Here is a 20,326-nt window from a genome sequence, read left to right as displayed (position 1 = left end):
TGAGACTGCGGGGGTGGGGGGAGAACAGTAGGGGAGGGACTGGGGGCTAGCCTCCCTGGTCGGGAGCTCAGGGGCTGGGCAGGATGGTCCCAGACGGATGTGGCCCACAGGCCGTAGTTTGCCCACCTCTGGACTAGACCCACCTCCACCAGGTGCCTCCACCTGCTGTAGGATGCTCTGGGACTGGGCAGCAGCCCCAGAGGTTCCTGCAGTTGGAGGGGACTTGTGGAGTTGAGTCTGATCTTCCCTGTGCTGCTGGGAGTGCCCCAGCAAAGGGGGGTCCTAGCTGCTAGTACAGGCCGGGCTGTGGCAGGACAGGACTTGCTCTTTCCCTGCAGGGCTGCTCTTGGGTATCTCTCCCAGCTGCAGATAGCTCCATGTCCCTTCCTCCCCACTCTGTTCAGCTCTGAAGGCAGCACAGATGTGAGGGTGGCAATCCCATGACCCCCCAACAACAGGTTTGTGACCTCCCCACAATCCCCTTTTGCATTGGGAACCCCACGGTTACAACACTGTGATATTTCAGATTTAAATATCTGAAAACGTGAAATCCTATGGCTGTGAAATTGACCCTAATGGACCGTGAATTTGGTAAGGTCCTACTCATGACCATCTTCTCTGCATCAGTAACCTCCCTGTTTATTCTTCCCTGCTTCTCCTGCTCTTTAATCCAACCAATTAGTAACCTCTCTTCTCCACACAAAAAATCATTTCCCTTACTACAGAAAATAAACTCAGTCATTTAAAAAAAATTACCGATAAAATCAATCGGTTAAAAATGTGCTGTAGAGTTATATTCACCTTCAAGATCTGTTCATGACATCCCTAGATTCATAGATTTCAAAGCCAAAAGGGGCCATTATAATAATTTAATCTGACCTCCTACATAACACAACCATAGAATTTCACCCAGTAACTCCTGCATTAAGACCATAATTTCTGGTTGAGCTAGATCATCTCTTCTAGAAAACTGCTCAATGCCCTTCTTTTAGTAACCCTTGTCCTCTCTTCCCACAATCCCTCCCTATTATTTGTTTTCTCCTAGTCATGTCTTCTCTAAACTTTGCTTTTTGGGGTACAGACCATGGCCCTGATTCTCCAATATGTTCGAGTTGTACCCAGACTCACTCAGAGCTGCCCAGTCCCAGCATGAATTAGAGTGGAAAGATCCTGTAGCAGATTAAGTACAGCAGAGCTCAGCTCTCCAATGCTCCTTTCCATCCCCGAAACACCCTCAACCTTCCCTGATTCTTCTACATTAGGGATGGAAGGGTGGCTGATAAAGAGGTCAGCTATGTTATCTCTGCCTGCTCTATGCCAGTGGAGATTTCTCCAATGGAGTAGGAATTCTCTACTGGAAATCTCTGGCACGTTTAGAGCCATGTTGTGCTGCATAAAGTGAAAAGTGGTCTTAGCAGACCATAGGCTCTGGTCCCATTTACCAGAGCCTACCATAATTTGGAGCATGCAGTGAATAAATATTAACGAGAAAATTGCCTTGAACGGTCTTGAAAGTAAACCAACCAAACAAAAAATAGAATTACTTTACACAATTCCCTAAAAAGGGGCTCAGAATTGGGGTTCAGGTTCATGAAGTATTAAATCTTCAGTGGAGAGATTGGGGAAGGATAAGGGCAGCAGCATAAGGATAATGGATAGAAAGGACTTCACACAAAAACTCCACCTACATGCCACAGTGCACTGACACATCTATAGGAAATGGACAAATGCTGGTCAAAGCATGCAGCCCTAATGTTACAGAGAGGAGAAACGATTAACATATTTAAGGTATGCATGCTGGCAAAAGATTAAAAAAACCTGCACAAAAAACTCTGTTCAAATATAAATTTTGGACCAGATTTTCATCTGAAGGGAAATAACTACATAGAAGGGGCATTCCGGTTCCCACAGTTATGTGGCCTTTATGGAGTCCCTGCTTTGTCACATAACCCCTGCTGGTTGCAAGATTCAGTGTCACTGTGGAATAGCCAAAAGTCATGGTCAATAGCTCTTTCAGTCTGCAAAGATCAATATATGGATAGGCTAAGATTCACAGCAGTCACAGGCCGGTTCCCTACAAGTTCACAACACTGGCAACATGGCAATTTGCCCTGTAATTTGCACATATGAAACCTCAATATTGATGCAAAAATGATTTGTCATTAATAAATTGATACCATGCAATAACCGTATGATTATGATTAAGGCATTTTAGTGTCTGTGGTCATGAATTAGATTAAACTGATTTTTAAAGACACCTTTGATTTTCTCCCCCACCATGTCATGGTCTGTTGCCTGTCCCTACAGGGCAGAATAAGGGTGCTTGGGCATCCCAACTTTGAATTTCCATATTGTAATATGTTTGGATTTCTTACTTTTAAACAGAACTCTGAAATTTCCTAGGTTTATAATGTTTATTTCTGGAATAATTACAATGCCCCTGTACTGTATTTTACTCCATCTCATTTTCCAGCATTACAGTCCCTCATATTTTGCTTTTCAAAATGTAATATTTTACAGACCATGAACAAGTACATTATGGATCACATGTGATCCATGGAGTGCAGTTTAAGAAGCACTGATATAAAGAAATAGAGCTAGTTTTGGATATCCAGTGCATGGATTTCATCACAGCTCACATCATTTCAGAAAGATGAAATATTGCACAATATCACCCAGGAGAAATACACATTTCAATAACTTGCTGATGCTAAAGTTCTGACTGAGTAGCTCAACTCTGCACTACAGCAAGAGGAAACATTTTTTTCTTTGCAAATTTGTGAGAACATTTGCAAAATGAGTGAAAATTGTTGCAAAATATTATGCATATTGCAGAAAGTTAATACACAGTATAAATGCATTAAGAAGTTCTATCAGCTTGTCTTGCTTGTGGGAGAGAGAAGCTGGTTGAGTCGAAAGCAGTTATGCTCAGAGAGTGCAGGTTATTCTTTACTATGTAGTGCTTCCCGAGATGAATCCCTGGAAAAGGAGATGTGGGTGGAGGGTTATTTGGAAGATGGCATGGAATACAACTGGATTGGGTATCTGAACTAAACCATTTTCAACAATTAAAAAGCTGATAATTCTACTCCATGAAGCTAGGAAATGGATGAAACAGTTTCCAAAATGAAGGTTGGGTATTAGAGACAAACTGAACCTTCTGTCCTGAGCAACTTAAGAACATAAGAATGGCCATACTGGGTCAGACCAAAGGTCCATCCAGCCCAGTACCCTGTCTAACGACAGTGGCCAATACCAGGTGCCCCAGAGGGAGTGAACCTAACAGGTAATGATCAAGTGATCTTTCTCCTGCCATCCATTTCCACCCTCTGACAAACAGAGGCTAGGGACACCATTCCTTACCCATCCTGGCTAATAGTCATTAAGGGACTTAACCTCCAAGAATCTATCCAGTTCTCTTTTAAACCCTGTTATAATCCTAGCCTTCACAACCTCCTCAGGCAAGGAGTTCCACAGGCTGACTGTACGCTGAGTGAAAAAGAACTTCCTTTTATTTGTTTTAAACCTGCTACCCATTAATTTCATTTTGTGGCCCCCAGCTCTTATATTATGAGGACAAGTAAATAACTTTTCCTTATTCACTTTCTCCACACTACTCATGATTTTATATACCTCTATCATATCCCCCCTTAGTCTCCTCTTTTCCAAGCTGAAAAGTCCTAGCCTCTTTAATCTCTCTCATATGAGACCCGTTCCAAACCCCTAATAATTTTAGATGCCCTTTTCTGAACCTTTTCTAAGGCCGGTATATCTTTTTTGATATGAGGGGACCTGTACACAGTATTCAAGACGTGGGAGTACCATGGATTTATATAAAGGTAATAAGACATTCTCTGTCTTATTCTCCATCCCTTTTTAAACAATTCCTAACATCCCGTTTGCTTTTTTGACTGCTGCTGCACACTGCGTGGACGTCTTCAGAGAACTATCCACGATGATTCCAAGATCTTTCTCCTGATTAGTTGTAGCTAAATTAGCCCCCATCATATTGTATGTATAGTTGGGGTTATTTTTTCCAGTGTGCATTACTTTACATTTATCCACATTCAATTTCATTTGCCATTTTGTTGCCCAATCGCTTAGTTTTGTGAGATCTTTTTGAAGTTCTTCACAGTCTGCTTTGGTCTTAACTATCTTGAGCAGTTTAGTTACATCTGCAAACTTTGCCAACTCACTGTTTACCCCTTTCTTCAGATGATTTATGAATAAATTGAATAGGTCTGGTCCTAGGACTGACCTTGGGGAACACTACTAGTTACCCCTCTCCATTCTGAAAATTTATCATTTATTCCTACCCTTTGTTCCCTGTCTTTTAACCAGTTCTCAATACATGAAAGGATCTTCCCTCTTATCCCATGACAACTTAATTTACGTAAGAGCCTTTGGTGAGGGACCTTGTCAAAAGCTTTCTGGAAATCTAAGTACACTATGTCCACTGGATCCCCCTTTTCCACGTTTGTTGACCCCCTCAAAGAACTCTAATAGATTAGTAAGACATGATCTCCCTTTACAGAAATGATTCTGACTTTTGTGCAACAATTTATGTTCTTCTATGTGTCTGACAATTGTATTCTTTACTATTTCAACTAATTTGCCCGGTACTGATGTTAGACTTACTGGTCTGTACTTGCCAGGATCACCTCTAGAGCCCTTCTTAAATATTGGCGTTAGATTAGCTATCTTCCCTGACCACACCACACGATCCATCGTCTACAGCCAAGCTCTGCGATACAACCGCATTTGCTCCAACCCCTCAGACAGAGACAAACACCTACAAGATCTCTGTCAAGCTTTCTTACAACTACAATACCCACCTGCGGAAGTAAAGAAACAGATTGATAGAGCCAGAAGAGTTCCCAGAAGTTACCTACTACAGGACAGGCCTAACAAAGAAAATAACAGAACGCCACTAGCCGTCACCTTCAGCCCCCAACTAAAACCCCTCCAACGCATTATTAAGGATCTACAACCTATCCTAAAGGATGACCCAACACTCTCACAAATCTTGGGAGACAGGCCAGTCCTTGCCTACAGACAGCCCCGCAACCTGAAGCAAATACTCACCAACAACCACATACCACACAACAGAACCACTAACCCAGGAACTTATCCTTGCAACAAAGCCCGTTGCCAATTGTGCCCACATATCTATTCAGGGGACACCATCACAGGGCCTAATAACATCAGCCACACTATCAGAGGCTCGTTCACCTGCACATCCACCACTGTGATTTATGCCATCATGTGCCAGCAATGCCCCTCTGCCATGTACATTGGTCAAACTGGACAGTCTCTACGTAAAAGAATAAATGGACACAAATCAGATGTCAAGAATTATAACATTCATAAACCAGTCGGAGAACACTTCAATCTCTCTGGTCACGCAATCACAGACATGAAGGTCGCTATCTTAAAACAAAAAAACTTCAAATCCAGACTCCAGCGAGAAACTGCTGAATTGGAATTCATTTGCAAATTGGATACTATTAATTTAGGCTTAAATAGAGACTGGGAGTGGCTAAGTCATTATGCAAGGTAGCCTATTTCCTCTTGTTTTTTTCCTACCCCCCCCCCCCGATGTTCTGGTTTAACTTGGATTTAAACTTGGAGAGTGGCCAGTTTGGATGAGCTATTACCAGCAGGAGAGTGAGTTTGTGTGTGTATGGGGGTGGGTTTTTGGAGGGGGGTGAGGGAGTGAGAGAACCTGGATTTGTGCAGGAAATGGCCTAACTTCATTATCATGCACATTGTGTAAAGAGTTGTCACTTTGGATGGGCTATCACCAGCAGGAGAGTGAATTTGTGTGGGGGGGTGGAGGGTGAGAAAACCTGGATTTGTGCTGGAAATGGCTTTTAGATAAGCTATTACCAGCAGGACAGTGGGGTGGGAGGAGGTATTGTTTCATATTCTCTGTGTATATATAAAGTCTGCTGCAGTTTCCACGGTATGCATCTGATGAAGTGAGCTGTAGCTCACGAAAGCTCATGCTCAAATAAATTCGTTAGTCTCTAAGGTGCCACAAGTACTCCTTTTCTTTTTGGGTACAGTACCTGATTTAAAGGACAGGTTACAAACCATAGTTAATAGCTCCGCAATTTCACATTTGAGTTCTTTCAGAACTCTTGGGTGAATGTCATCTGGTCCCGGTGACTTGTTACTGTTAAGTTTCTCAATTAATTCTAAAACCTCCTCTAGTGACACTTCAATCTGTGACAATTCCTCAGATTTGTCACCTACAAAAGACTGCTCAGGTTTAGGAACCCCCTAACATCCTCAGCCATGAAGACTGAAGCAAAGAATTCATTTAGTTTCTCTGCAATGACTTTATCATCGTTAAGTGCTCCTTTTGTATCTCGATCATCTAGGGGTCCCACTGGTTGTTTGGCAGGCTTCCTGTTTCTGATGTACTTAAAAAACATTTTGTTATTACCTTTTGAGTTTTTGGCTAGCTGTTCTTCAAACTCTTTTCTTATTAAATTTTAACATTTAATTTGGCAGTGTTTATGCTCCTTCCTATTTACCTCACTAAGATTTGACTTCCACTTTTTTAAAATGCCTTTTTATGTCTCACTGCTTCTTTTACATAGTTATTAAGTCATGGTGGCTGTTTTTTAGTTCTTTTACTGTGTTTTTTAATTTGGGGTATACATTTAAGTTGAGCCTCTATTATGGGGTCTTTGAAAAGTGTCCATGCAGCTTGCACGGATTTCACTCTTGTCACTGTACCTTTTCATTTCTGTTTAGCTAACCTCCTCATTTTTGAATAGTTCCCCTTTCTGAAATTAAATGCTACAGTGTTGGGCTGTTGAGGTGTTCTTCTCACCACAGGAATGTTAAATGTTATTATATTATGGTCACTATTTCCAAGCAGTCCTGTTATAGTTCTTGGACCAGATTCTGTGCTCCACTCAGGACTAGATCGAGAGTTGCCTCTCCCTTTGTGGGTTCCTGTGCCAGCTGCTCCAAGAAGCAGTCATTTAAAGTATTGAGAAATTTTGTCTCTGCATTTCGTCCTGAGGTGACATGTACCCAGTCTATATGGGGATAATTGAAATCCCCCACTATTATTGATTTTTTTATTTTGATAGCCTCTCTAATCTCCCTTAGCATTTCATAGTCACTATCACTGTCCTGGTCAGGTGGTCAATAATAGATCCCTGTTATATTTTTACTAGAGCATAGAATTACTATCCAGAGGGATTCTATGGAACATGTGGATTCATTTAAGATTATTTCATTTGATTCTACATTTTCTTTCACATATAGTACCACTCCCTCCCGCCCCCCCACACGACCTGTTCTGTCCGTCTGATATAACTTGTCAGACTATGGATGTTTAAAAGCAGAAGAACTCCATCTCTGTTTGAAGTGCCTTCTCTTTACCCCATCTCCTCTGCTGCTGGTAATATTAAGAATTCTAGAGAAGGATAAAAATATCCACTGAAGGGTACTGACTGGTATCGAAAGGAAGACTAAGTAAAGCTTGTCTTCCTCTGAATAGACTGAGTCAGTCTGAGAGCTCTTGCAGTAGATCTGGCTTCCTTCATCCTTCCGAGACTCTCATCAGCTTTAGATTGGGGGAGGAGGGGAAAGGACATCTCCTTCAAAACGGAAATTTTCCACTCAGGCATGTACTTCAGCTGATTCCCAGACTACCTGAGGAGTTGACTGTACTGCCTAAGAAATCTATCTTTTTAACCTCTTTCTCAGTTTGTGAGACTTCTTATTGACTTCATAATGCATCAAAGATCTAGGAGGGGTTGAGTGAAGAAATATTGAAAGTCTGTTGACAAACCTGGTTTAAGCTATTTACCTTCATGACAACTGTAGGTGCAGATGTTGTGGTAAACCAGAAATCACTAGCAGGGTACAACAAGCTCTTGGAAGGGTTGCCTTCCCTTGCTATTAAGTCTTCAAAATACGGAAGAGATGATGTATTTTCTCTTGAATCATGGTGCTGTTTGGCTCCAAGGATTTTATAACACTTCATAAAATAGTCTGTAGATACCAGGAGTGGACTACTACACTGATAAAGACATGATGTTATTTTAATGAAAAGTGGTAGATGCTGTACCATTCTGACCAACATAAGATTAATTGTTATTACCTCTTCTTCATCTGAAACAGATAAGTCACCAGAGCAGAGAGAGAGGAATAGGATCTATAATTGATGGTGGCAATGAAGAAAGTGGTGATTCCTCCTTAGCAATTTGGGAAGGGTCAGCAGAATGAGTTCCAACAGGGTTGTGAGCTGGCCTCTTTTGGTCTCCTGGTGTTGAGAGGCTTTTGCTAATATGGTCACATACCCCAAGGGTTAATCTGAAAGCAAGTTAAGAATCTCCAGAGGGTTGCACCAAGAGGCATGATAACCCTCTGAATAGAAAGAACATGTACCCCCTGGAGGCTGAAGCTCCTTTGTCTCCAGAAGTTGCTTAGCCAAGCCTCAAAGTACATCCCAGATGGTGACAAGGACTAACTAAATAGCTCCCAGAACCAAGTTACTGAAACAAGAGTCTTGTTCATCCCTGGCAGATCAAAAAGAGGGTTTCTATCAGATCACACCAATGAATAATAAACACGTTGAGGAAGCTGGAGCCTATGGCACAGCTGATGATCTCATATAACCTTCAAAAGACAGAGAGCCTCCCAGAGCCCTAGGGATTGGACAGCTGGTGACACCATGGGAGCAGATGAAGCCAGAACTAAGGTTTCCAAATCAGCCCAGGTACTCCTTGGATCCATGGTTTATGAAGCGTCTCAAGTTTTCCAAGAGTGTGATTGGTCAATGAGACATGGACTCTTACCTCATGCTCTGTTTCCTCTTACTGTTATGTTTACAAGGCAGGCAAGAGAAGAATCAATGTTCCCTCTCCCCCCAAGAGCTAGAAACAAATAAGTCCCCAAATCCAAAAGGCTTCATTTAACTAGAGGTTTCTCTGGTGCCAAGAAGTAATAAGAAATTTCTCTCACCAATTGATTTTTGGTAGGTAGCAGGAAATAAAACCATCAGCACAAAAGATGTCTGTGTGCCAACAGTGTTCAGAACTGATTTGAGACTGGGCTCTAGAAGTCTTACATACTCCCTTATATGTTCAGACCGGTCACAGATTCACAGGGTTTGGTTTATACCCTGACCTTTAACCAGTCTCATGGGAGTACCCCTTTAGTATGCTGGACCCCAAGGATCCCCACAGGGATAGGCCCATGACATGTACAACACCAAAACAGGGCCTTCAGGCACCAGAAATGCCTGACTCTCTCTGTGGCTTCCTGCAGCAAGTCCAGCCACCCTAGACTCCTGAGAGAGACTTTTTTCAGGGCTTTGTAGCTGTGCTCTGGCTCCGCTCCAGCTCCAGGCAAAAACCTGCAGCTCCACTGCCCCAGAGCTGCTCTATGCTCCAGCTCCAGGCTCTGCTCCAAAGCCCTGACTTTTTTCACCTTTTCAGGGCACAATGCTCTCAGTCAGTATCTGCAGCACACCAGGTAGCCTTTTAAAAACAAGGTAACAATTAATTAGTTACCTGGAATACAGAATTTGAAAATCCTTGGGTTAGCAGGAGAGAGGCAGAAGCCAGCTGCAACACAGAGCATTCTTCATTCCCTGCTTCCTTGTGCTCCGTCCCTGCTGTCTCTGTCCCCTTTGTCTCCAGAATGACTCTGTGAGCCCAGTTCTTAACACAGACACCTGACACCTTCTGCCTTTGTTTTCCAGCTCAGGGCCTTTGCTCTGCTTCCCTGCAGAAAGGTATGGGGAACCTTCTCCTCTTGGCTATTGTCCCTAGATGTGAATTCGTCCCAGCCATTGAGGTTTTCATTGTCTTCTCCAAATCCTCCATTCATGTTCATAGGCTCTATTCGGTTTGTTAATGATGCTGGTCTCCAATGTGGATATGTGAGTCAAATATCTCCTCCCTTCCCTTTACACTCAGTACATAGCAATACAAAGCACATAGGGAAACTGAGGTGTGCACATGAATCACCAAAATATTACCAAAATTCCAACATTTTTTCACAGTATCCATAGCTGTAAATTTTGCGCAACTCCAGGTGATATTTTATGCAAATTTAATGAGCTAATTTACATATATCCATAAACATTAGCTTAAAATGTATCATTGAAAAAGCTGGGAGTGGAAATCACGATCTTTTGACTTGCTGCTCACTGCACATTCCCCTAGGCTATGCAGCATTGTGTAGGGAAGACAGTGACAAGAAATGAAATTTAATGTGTGCAACTATGCAGAACCTCTCTAAAGACGGTTAAAATTCTAATCAACCTTAAAAAAATCTATCAAGCTACATAAATATATTATTAGGAATTCGGTTAAAACATATTGATTCTCTGGACAAAAAGAGTAAAGTTCCCTAAAAGAATGGTTACTTACCCAACAGTGGCTATGGTTCTTCAAGATACGTTGTCCACATATATTTCATTTCTGGTATGCATGCATCCGATGCATACAAGATTATATTACTTTAGCCAGCAGTGTCTGTTGGGGCCATGCCTGTGCACTTGGAGGCCCTCGTGTCTCCCCACCACAGGCACAAAAGGTGGAACAGGCCCCCAGTTTCTTTGCCACCACAGAATCCAGGTGTCATAGGACTATGTAGTAATGAGGAAGGCATGCATGTCATGGAATACATGTGGAACTACATCTCAAAGGACACAGTTACTGTAGGGTAAGTAACTGTTCTTTGTTAGAGTGATTGTCTATACATTTCCACTTCTGCTGACTCAGTGACCTCAGAGACAGGAAGTGGGTGCTTGCAATCTGTTTAAATAATGATTGCAGGACAGTTCTACTAAGATGGGCATCGGATCTTCATGCTTCAATTAAGCACTCGGTGAAAGTGTGCACTGATCCCCATTTAGCTGCCTTACAAATTTCCAAAATATTTATGTGTGGAGAACATAGGATCTTGCTAATAAGAATCAGTGCATAGTTATAGTGGGTTATTGAAATGTATTGGTTCAGTTTAATAGTGGCCTGTTGGACAACAAGCCGGAAGACAACACAATAGCTCAGATAAGGAACAACTGCTTCTGTTGCTGAGAGACAATAGCTATGAAGAGGTGACTTCCAGGATCCAACACAAATGACACCACTGTTGCTGCTTTGCCAAGGTGATGAGCCACCAGATAGAAAGGACCCATAATAGTTAAAAGTAGTTTCCCCTACAGAAAAGGTGGGGGAGTTAGTTGTCAGTAGCTGCTCGAGGGGAGACATTGATGGGGAGCCTCTGACAGAGGCAAAGACTATGGCTGGGGAGTTTGTTACCAAAATTTGCATGGAAGGATTAAGATTTACACAAGATCAGATGTGTATAGACTTTGGTTGTTTTAATCCTTTTCTCTGATTGCTACATATCTTTATGTGAATAAACATTGTGCTTGTTTTGAAGAAGCTGTTTTTAGTCACTTCAATCAGCTGCTTCTTGAGAGAAGTTTCTTGCAGGTGCCAAACAGAGTTGATTGAAACAGGCCGTCTGTTACCATGTGAACCAGACTAAGATTGGTAGAACTCTGGGGTTCTACCCAGAGAAAGGTGAAAGTAGCAAAACCTGTCACCTGAAGGGTGTACTTGAGAGGGACTGCAGAGGGGTCTGAGGGGCAGGTCTCCCTGTAACTGACAGTATGTTTCTCAGGGAAACCACAGAAGCTGCCTGAATCCTGGTGGAATGGGCTGTAACCCACCTGGATGGATATAATCTAGCTAGTGCATAGCATGATTTAATGCAGTTAGAAATCCATTTAGATTGTCTTTGGGTCGATACTCTCTGACCTTTCCCTACAAATAGCCTTGGGAAGCTGCTGAATGGCTCCTTCTTTCAAGGTAATATGAAAAAGCCGTAACTACATTATAGGGTGTCCAGTCTGACTTCCTCCTGATTGGAGTGGGGCTTGGGAAAGAACATTGGCAGGTGAATCTTCTGTTTCAAATAAAAATCTGAAACAATTTTAGGATGAAGTTTAAGAGTCACCTTGTCTTTATGGAACACTGTGTAAGGTGGATCTGCCATAAGTGGACTTTCTGGTGAAAAACAGAGAGAGGGAGACACTGCAGAATAGCCAATAGCACAGCAGTGATGGCACTCATGTAGAATAATTAAGAATCAGGGGTCTCCCACATACCAAGTGAACATCCTAACCACTGGGCCATTGGCTGTGTGTGTGTGTGTGTGTGTCTATTTTTCTGTCTCTCTCCCCTTTCATGACAAATTTTGAAAGGTTGCCATTTCAGCCTGATATGGAACAGGAAAATTTTTTGAAATCTCAAAATTTTTCATGGGACAAGAAAAACATTTTCTACCCAGCTCTAACCACTATTAGAATCATAGACTATAGGGTTGGAAGGGACCTCAGGAGGTCATCTAGTCCAACCCCCTGCTCAAAGCAGGACCAATCCCCAACTAAATCATCCCAGCCAGGGCTTTGTCAAGCCTGAACTTAAAAACCTATTGCAGAGTCCTGTCTGAGTTTCCTCAGGACCCTCACGATTAATGGAATTGGTGGGTAGGCGTATGTCATCCCTGAACTCCACAAGATGATGAAAGCATCCAACAGAGAACTTGGACTCAGGATTCCCCCCCCCCCGCCCCATTGATCAGGATGTTCTGCACTTCTTGTTCTGGTCTGTAGCAAACAGGTCTATTGATGTGTATCTCCACCTGGAGAAGATGCTCTGCAGAATTGAGTTCTTGATAGTCCATTCACAATCACATGTGAATTGCCTATGCTAGGACATTGTGTAAGCCTGGCTGGTGCAGAGCTACTTGTGAGATCTGGTGATAAATCCAGTTCTAGGGACAGTTGGTTTTGTGTTTGTTCTTTTTTAAAAAGAGGGTGATGTCTGAGGTCTTCCCTGTCCATGACATAAAACATTGTTGTGTTGTCTGTCATGACCTGTACTGTTTGTCCACATAGCATGGGAAGAAATGCAGTGCACACTAAATGAATAGCTCTGAGCTCTAGAAAGTTTATGTGAAGGTGAGTCTCTTTGAGAGTTCAGATATCTTGCGTCTGTACGTGATCCAGTCCAAGTGGACTCCCCATCAGAGCATAGTAGCATTGGTCACTAATGTATTGGTAGGTAGAAGTGGAGAAAACCGTAGCCCTTTACATATCTGGAGAGGGTTCCTTACACCAATTTAACCATGAGAGAGAGGACTTCTCTGGGGACCTGCACTCCCATTTCCTTGTGATGTCTGTTTGGCAGATACACAGATTTCAACCACCGTTGCAAAGAAAACAGGTGAAATCTGGCATGCTGTTTGATATTAGTACAAGAGGCCATTTGACCCAAAGGTCTGAGGCAAACTCTTATTAACGTTTGAAGCTGAGCTTGCATCTGGTTGATGAAATCCATGAAGGTGTTAAACCTGTCCATTACTTAAAGATTCAAACGGCTTATTTAAAATTTAATTTTGAATGGATTGTTCAAATAACTGTGGAAAAAATAACTCTCTACATCTATAGCTAGGTTAAACTGACCCTTTATTGCAGATTTTATAACCAGTTGTTGCTGCAGTGATTTAGGATCATTCTGCTTTGAAATGAGACTTACTGTTCCAGTGCTTTCTTTGAACCAAACATGAACTGCTAGCTCTGACAAATTGCTCTAATCTACCAAACGTGTAGGAGAGATTGAGCATGTGGCAGAAGTTTATTGAATCAATCATAATTAACAAATAATTGTAGAAATAATATTACAGTTGTTTTAATTAGCATTTTCTTCACTTGGAACAAATTGGAAATCATATGATCACAGTTTCCTGAGCTCTTTCACAAAAGTTACTTTTTCATCCCTTTAGAAAGATGAACACTCAACACTTGTTATAGTTACAGCCCAGGAACTCAGATACCACAGTGATGGGCACCAATACATAACTAGAGCTGGCTGAAATTTTCATTTAGTTTTTTTAATGCCCTTTTAAGAAAAATCAAAAGTGTTTTTGAAAAAAAATGTTTTTTTTTAAATAAACCAGTTTCTGGATAAAACTGGAAAAAATAGTTTTCTAAATTTATCATTTTTCTTTCCCCTCCCTTGCCCCATCTCCCCTTTTCAGTGCAAATGGAAAAAAGAAAAAATTGAGGAAAAGAAAAAGAGGAATAAAGAAAAAAGAAGGTAGGGATGGTAAAAGTGGAGGAAAAACTGCCTGAAATTTCTAAAATCAAAATTTGCAAATGAATAAAAAAAGCTTTTCAAAAATCAGTGGAACTGAAATGACAAGTTTTCACAAAAATGTTTTACATTTTTGATCGCTCTATGTAAAACTAACAAACCTATAAAATTGTGATTCTAAGTATTCTGCATGTGTTTGAACCTTGAGAATTTAATCTTAATATATAGGCACCCATTGTAAAATGAACAAATAAAAAATTGTGCATACAGCCATTTGTGGAGAACAAGGTAGATATCTATTATTTTGCATGAATATTATATGTACCTAAGTTTACTTCCTTGATATTATTTTGCCAGACTGCATGGAATCCAAGGAGGCTATTAAGAGGAAACCAACAGCACATAAAACAATGACAGAAAAAATACCAAGGGTCCGTAAGAGAATAATGAGGGAACTAGTAATTGGGACATGCCTACCTGCCTGTCTCTTCCCAGGAGAACAGACTATTTTTCCAAGGCCTGAGCCTAAAATCAAATGAACACTGAGCTGTTACTACCTCCTGCCTGGAGGGTAAGGGGAATGGTGGTGATCAGGCAGCAGCTGTTCAGAGAGAGAGAGAGAGAGAAACTGCAGTACGGCAGGTTTCAGAGTAGCAGCCTTGTTAGTCTGTATCTGCAAAAAGAAAAGGAGTACTTGTGGCACCTTAGAGACTAACAAATTTATTTGAGCATAAGCTTTCGTGAGCTACAGCTCACTTCATCAGATGCAGTAGGGCAGTTTGCCTTTCTCAGCCCACAGATGGAGGTAGCTGAGCTAAATGAAGTTTACCAAAACTCCAAAACTTGCAAGAAAAGGATAACATTTAGGTGAGACCAGACACTTATTGGTTTGCAATGTTTTAACCTTCTCTCTACTTGCTATGAAACCATAAGTGAATAAACAATCTTCTGTTTTTCTGTTTGAAAAAGTTGTTTGGTGTTACCCACTGGTTTTGGTTTGGAGTTACAGACTCCTAAGAGAAGTGTCCTGCAAGTGCCAAATACAGTTAGGGCTGCTGTATTAACATGACTGGGAAACAGGGGGGCTGCAATCCAGAAATCCAGTCCCACAATGGTTTAACTGTGGGGTTCCACCCTAGAGAGAGATGAGGGAAGCAAAGTCTGACACCCAAGGGACACATTTCAAACTGTGAAAAGGGGTGTAAGATACAGCTTGCCCTGTAACCAGGACATCCTTGCATGTGAAAACATGTACATATACCTCTAAGTATCTAAATGCTTAAGCAATTACACTTGTATGAGCACCTTAAATGGCTGTTTGAGTATGCAAATACGGATTTTGCTAACCCAATAGATGGACGTGCAAATTAAGCCTACAAGAAATTACCTGCAGTAATATTTTCTCAAGCGAAGCCAGAGAGCACTCAGAACCACTTCCACATCTGAGGATGGAATGATGCAGCTCTCCTCTCCCTCCCTAAAGCAAAGACTCAACATCTCACAGCTTCTTTCAAGGTTTCTAGAGAATAAGGTTATTTTCTGAGCCTGTGGCCAACCTATAACTCATCAATATACTCTCTAGTATATTGCCAGGAACTCTCTCTGCACTCCTCCCTATGGCAAACCAGAAGTTCTTTTTTCCGTGTAAGTACTTAATCAAGCACAGTGCAGGATTGACTATTTTGGAGACAAAAGTCCTTTCTGCACAATTAATACAGCAGCAATGCAAACTTATGCACAATTCTCACTCTCACTACTATCAGTACACTGTACATCAACCTTGACCCGGCTGGACTGAGTATCTAGTTTAGACTATTCCCATTCTGTTTTTGCATGGTTTGGAGTGGTTGTTTATAAAGTCTCTGATGCATTCTGGTGCACTAAAGATACGTAGGGTGAAAATTGTTGGTGACTTACTTGATATAATGTGGACTGCTGAGCTATGCTGTCTCTCCCCTATACAAATTACTTCATACCTTTGAGATTTAAAATACTTTACTTAGAACACTTGAACATGCCAGTTTGGTCTTGAAAATGGCAGTTGTCTAACAAAAATAAACTCTTATATAGTTCTTCCCATGTATAGAACTCAAAAGCACTTTACAAAACAAGGGGAGGTAAGATGCCGTCTGTATTCTTGCACACATCACGGTTTGTCGATTATGAAACAAGCTGTGCTGTTAAAGCTGTATTTCAGACACAAAAGTGCAATCTGTTATATTTACATAGATAATTTAAAATGGTATTAAAATGGCAGTTGCTTTTTTACTTTCTTACTAGAAACACAGAACTATTTCTGAATAGACAAAAGCATTTTCAAATATCAAACATTAACTGAGTAATACTATAATGGCAGTGTTAAGAAATGACCTAATTTTAGCCTCTTTTGTATATCACCTAATCAATAGAGCACAGTCAATGTAATCCCAAGGATGATGAAGACACAAATGATCTTTCAGAGGAGATTCCAATAATAAATCCCTAAGGGCTTTTAAAGATAACACAGAGTGGGTTAACAGCATATTTATTATATTCAAAATCACTAGTTCAGACTATGACATTTGAAAAAATAGAACATTTGAGTCTGATGATGATGTAAAAAGGATTAATCCAGCTAAGCAACAGTTATTTAGAGGTCTTTAATGTACCTCTCTCCAATGGTTCTATATAATAACAGTAATTCATAAATAAGTCTTTTGTGTGCCAATGAAGAATTTCTAATGAGAGTCACATGAATAAGAATATAAATTTAGCAGTCTGTGTTTTATGGGGTGAACATGCCACATGCTTTCATGAGGAAATGAACTTTATTTTAAAGATTGATTAAAAGAAAAAGCAGGCATATATTTGTAAATGGCATCTAAATATTTCTACCCAATTCTGAGCTTTCATTATTATTTATTATTTTACAGCACCCCGATGTGTTTAGGCACATCAAAGAGCACAACACAAGACAGGTCCCTGCATCAAAACACAAACAGTGTAACTGCTTCTTAAAGGTTTCTTATACCAAAATGTAATTTGTCTTATTCTAATAGCATCAGATTCAAATGTTGTATGTTCGCATTTTTACTATTTGCAAAGAAAGATTCAGTATAACTTGGACATTTCCATGTTCACCATTAATCTAAATTTGGGGTCCAACTCTACCCCTCTGATATACAAATGCAGCTCCAACTGGTTCCAACAAGATTGCACATGAACACACAATGTCAACATTGAACAAACAGCATCAGAAATATCATAGTTATTTCTTGTTCTTAGGGATACACTAAGAGTTAACTATTGGTAAATGCTGATGCTCTAGTTCTGCATTTATAGGTTGCAGAGTCCACAAAAGGAGGGTTCTACATGAGATCTCCAGTCTATTTCATTTCCATTCAGGACAGAAACACTGTAAGAACCACCATCTTGTGGTATTTTGACACTTAGCTCCAAGCCAGAACTCAGAATTACAAAGCTGTAATGAAAAATATTAAAAAAAAAAACATTTGGGAGAAGTAGCTGAAGTTTTTATACCACAAAATAGGTTGGGTTTAGGTTTGATTTGAGTTTTTAATATTTTACACTCAGGTGGAAAGATTTTTAAAATGTTTGTAAGGCACCCAGCACAATAGGAACGTAAACCTTGTTTGGGGCGTGCACGCACTATGAAAAAAAAAGTAGTAATAAATAATAATAATGGGAGAAGGTTTGAGGTTGTGGTATATTTTGATTGTATCCAAATCAGTTCAAACATCCCTAATTTTAAACCCATTTTGCTGTTTGTTATCCTTTCAGATTAGTATCTAGAACAACAGAAAATAGGTAATATTTAATATTACTATCAAGCTATTATGAACACATTTCAGCTATGTAGTATTAGAGATAGGGTGATCATATTTCCCTATGCTGAATTTGGGACACCTGGTAAAATTACTCGTATTCAAGTGAGTTCAATGGTAATTAATCAGAACTATGTAGTACAAACGTTCAAATTAACATCAAGTTGACTGATGAGCCTGTTAAAAAGAAATACTGCATAGTTGGATTCTTTTTATTTACCTTCTTATCTTTAACGCTTTAGGTTCACACGGGGAGGGGTGAAACACACACAAACACACACACACACACAGTCCCATACACCTCTCTCACACAGGGAGGGTGACGGGCTGACCCGACCCTCCCTGCCTGGCACTCTCCACCTGCCTCTCCTGGTACCTGGCACCATGTCTTCCCAAGGCAACATGTAGGAGGGCACGCAGGGTCACATGCTCCCCCCACCCCCAGATTTCTGCCAGGGTTCACACCAGAATGTGGCCAGCAACAGCCTTTTGGCACTGTGCGGGAGGGAAGGAATGGGAGCTGCTTCCAGCCCCAGGGGTGGGTGTGTGTGTGTGTGTGGAGGGAGGATGCCCTGGCCCGTGTCTTTGCAGAGCTTATCTCTTCCCCACCCTATGCCTCTGCATGTTCTCCCGTGGCTGGAAGCAGCTTGTCCCTTCCTGCCCACACAGTGTCAAAAGGCAGCTAACACCTCCAGGCTGCTGCTGGCCACCAACATAACCCAGCTGCCTCCTGTTTCCCGGCTACAGTGCGGGTAAGAAGGTGTTAAGTCCTACGGATGCATTGTGTACCAGGGTCCAGAAAATCTGACTGCAGGGGCTTCAGCAAATCTGGCCAGAGAGGTGGCTCAGCAGGAGAGAGTACCTAGGGGATGGAGCAGCCCCGCGCTCCCTAGGGGTAGGACCCAAGGCAGTGGTGCGTGTGAAGAGGGTGCTAAGCCCGTCCAAGGGGCTGCTGTGGAACCTGCAGGGCTAGGGTGCTAACAGGCTAGAAATCGCTTCCCCACGGCCACTCCAGAGCTTAGCTGAGGGGCGGAGAGGCTTTCCTGTGCCAGTACTGTGTGGGGCTTTGGCACATGAAGGGCTCGGCTCCTTTTGGCCAGCATCCCGGGCCAGAGGGTTTGGGGCTTTCCCAGGGCGCCAGTTCAGCTGGAGGCAGGGGGGAAGGAAGGAGCCTGCTGGCCAGGCTGATGGCGAGCTGAGCACTCTGACCAGGGCCTGGTTCTCCCCACAGCACTAGGAGTGGGATGCACCCCGCTGGGGGGATATGGAGAAGCGGTAGGGCTCGGGAGGGTGGGGGGGGGTGAAGGGGAAAAACAGGGAGAGGACAGTGAGAGGGGGAGCATGTAAATGGCGGATTGGTGGGCAGCAGAGGTGACACGTAACTGTCTGCTGCCTGGCACCTGCCCACACTTACCAGCCGCTGCACCAGTCGGAAATGGGACAGGGGGCTGTGCTGACGGATGAGCAGAGGAAGTGGCCAGCCCTGTGCATTGGATCTTCATCTTCATCCTTCATCCTGGATCTTCATCACTAGCTTTGCACACCCACCCCTATCGTCTGCCACTGGACCCCCCCCCACCCCCACTCACCGCTGGTGAGCAGGCGGCTGGTGAGCAGGGATCCCGCCAGCAGCAGTACCAGCCAGTACTGATGATGGGAAGACAGAAAATACGGGACAATTTGCCTGTTTTTAAGAAAAAGCCAGGACAACTGCAGGAGGGCTTAAATACAGGACTGTCCCTTTAAAAATGGGACATTTGGTCATCCTAATTTGAGAAAGCAAAACAAGATCAATCACCAAGAAATTAAATACATGACTTTCAAAGAGGATTTTAAACAATGCTGCAAAGAAATATTGCAAAAGTATTTACATTTTGTTTTTAATAGTAAGAGTAAGTAACTCTTCACAATATTATTTAAAACCCACTAATGTATTTTCCACAGCATTTTTCTTCGAGTTTTCCACCTTGCATTACCAGCGATTTAGCTCTACTGATTTTAGCAATGGTGTCAGCGTTAGTGTAAGTCACCTGCCCACATTTTAGCCACCACGTCCCTCAAACGCAAACCCAAGTCTAGATGATGGTGGTTAGAATCCTAGTGGCCTGTTCACAGCAGAGTTCCCACGGTTTGCTATCTTTGGTGGAGCTGCACCAGTGGTAGTACAGTGGCAGAAAATGTCAAGACAAATGTTAGTGTAAACTAATCCCATAGGATTCAAATGCTTGTTGTCATGTCTTTTTGCCAATTCTGGAAGCTGGTTCAGTAACAAGAGCTGTCTGTCCCAGGACAAGAAACTGTACCGCATCAGTATTTGCTGATAATTTTGCAGGTCTCGTTTGAAGTGTGGCAGAGATA

At 42.0% G+C, this 20,326-nt stretch overlaps 1 protein-coding gene across 6 annotated transcripts in view; it reads right to left on the bottom strand.

The window, feature by feature from the left end:
• Positions 1 to 20,326, bottom strand: part of ANKS1B (ankyrin repeat and sterile alpha motif domain containing 1B) — a 754,695-nt gene that overhangs the window by 381,859 nt on the left and 352,510 nt on the right. For 4 of the 6 annotated variants that reach the window (XM_077807665.1, XM_077807666.1, XM_077807669.1 and 1 more), the window contains exon 14: positions 7,505 to 7,533. The exons of the other annotated variants lie outside the window; for them this stretch is intronic. In XM_077807665.1, coding sequence (XP_077663791.1) covers positions 7,505 to 7,533 — 29 coding nt within the window. The remainder of the gene's footprint in view (positions 1 to 7,504; positions 7,534 to 20,326) is intronic. 6 annotated transcript variants of the gene reach the window in all.

The sequence above is a fragment of the Eretmochelys imbricata genome, chromosome 1 (genome assembly GCF_965152235.1).
Source record: "Eretmochelys imbricata isolate rEreImb1 chromosome 1, rEreImb1.hap1, whole genome shotgun sequence".
In the NCBI taxonomy this organism is placed as follows: Eukaryota; Metazoa; Chordata; order Testudines; family Cheloniidae; genus Eretmochelys; species Eretmochelys imbricata.
Note: the sequence above shows the minus strand (reverse complement) of the source record. Positions and strands in the feature narration are given on the sequence as shown.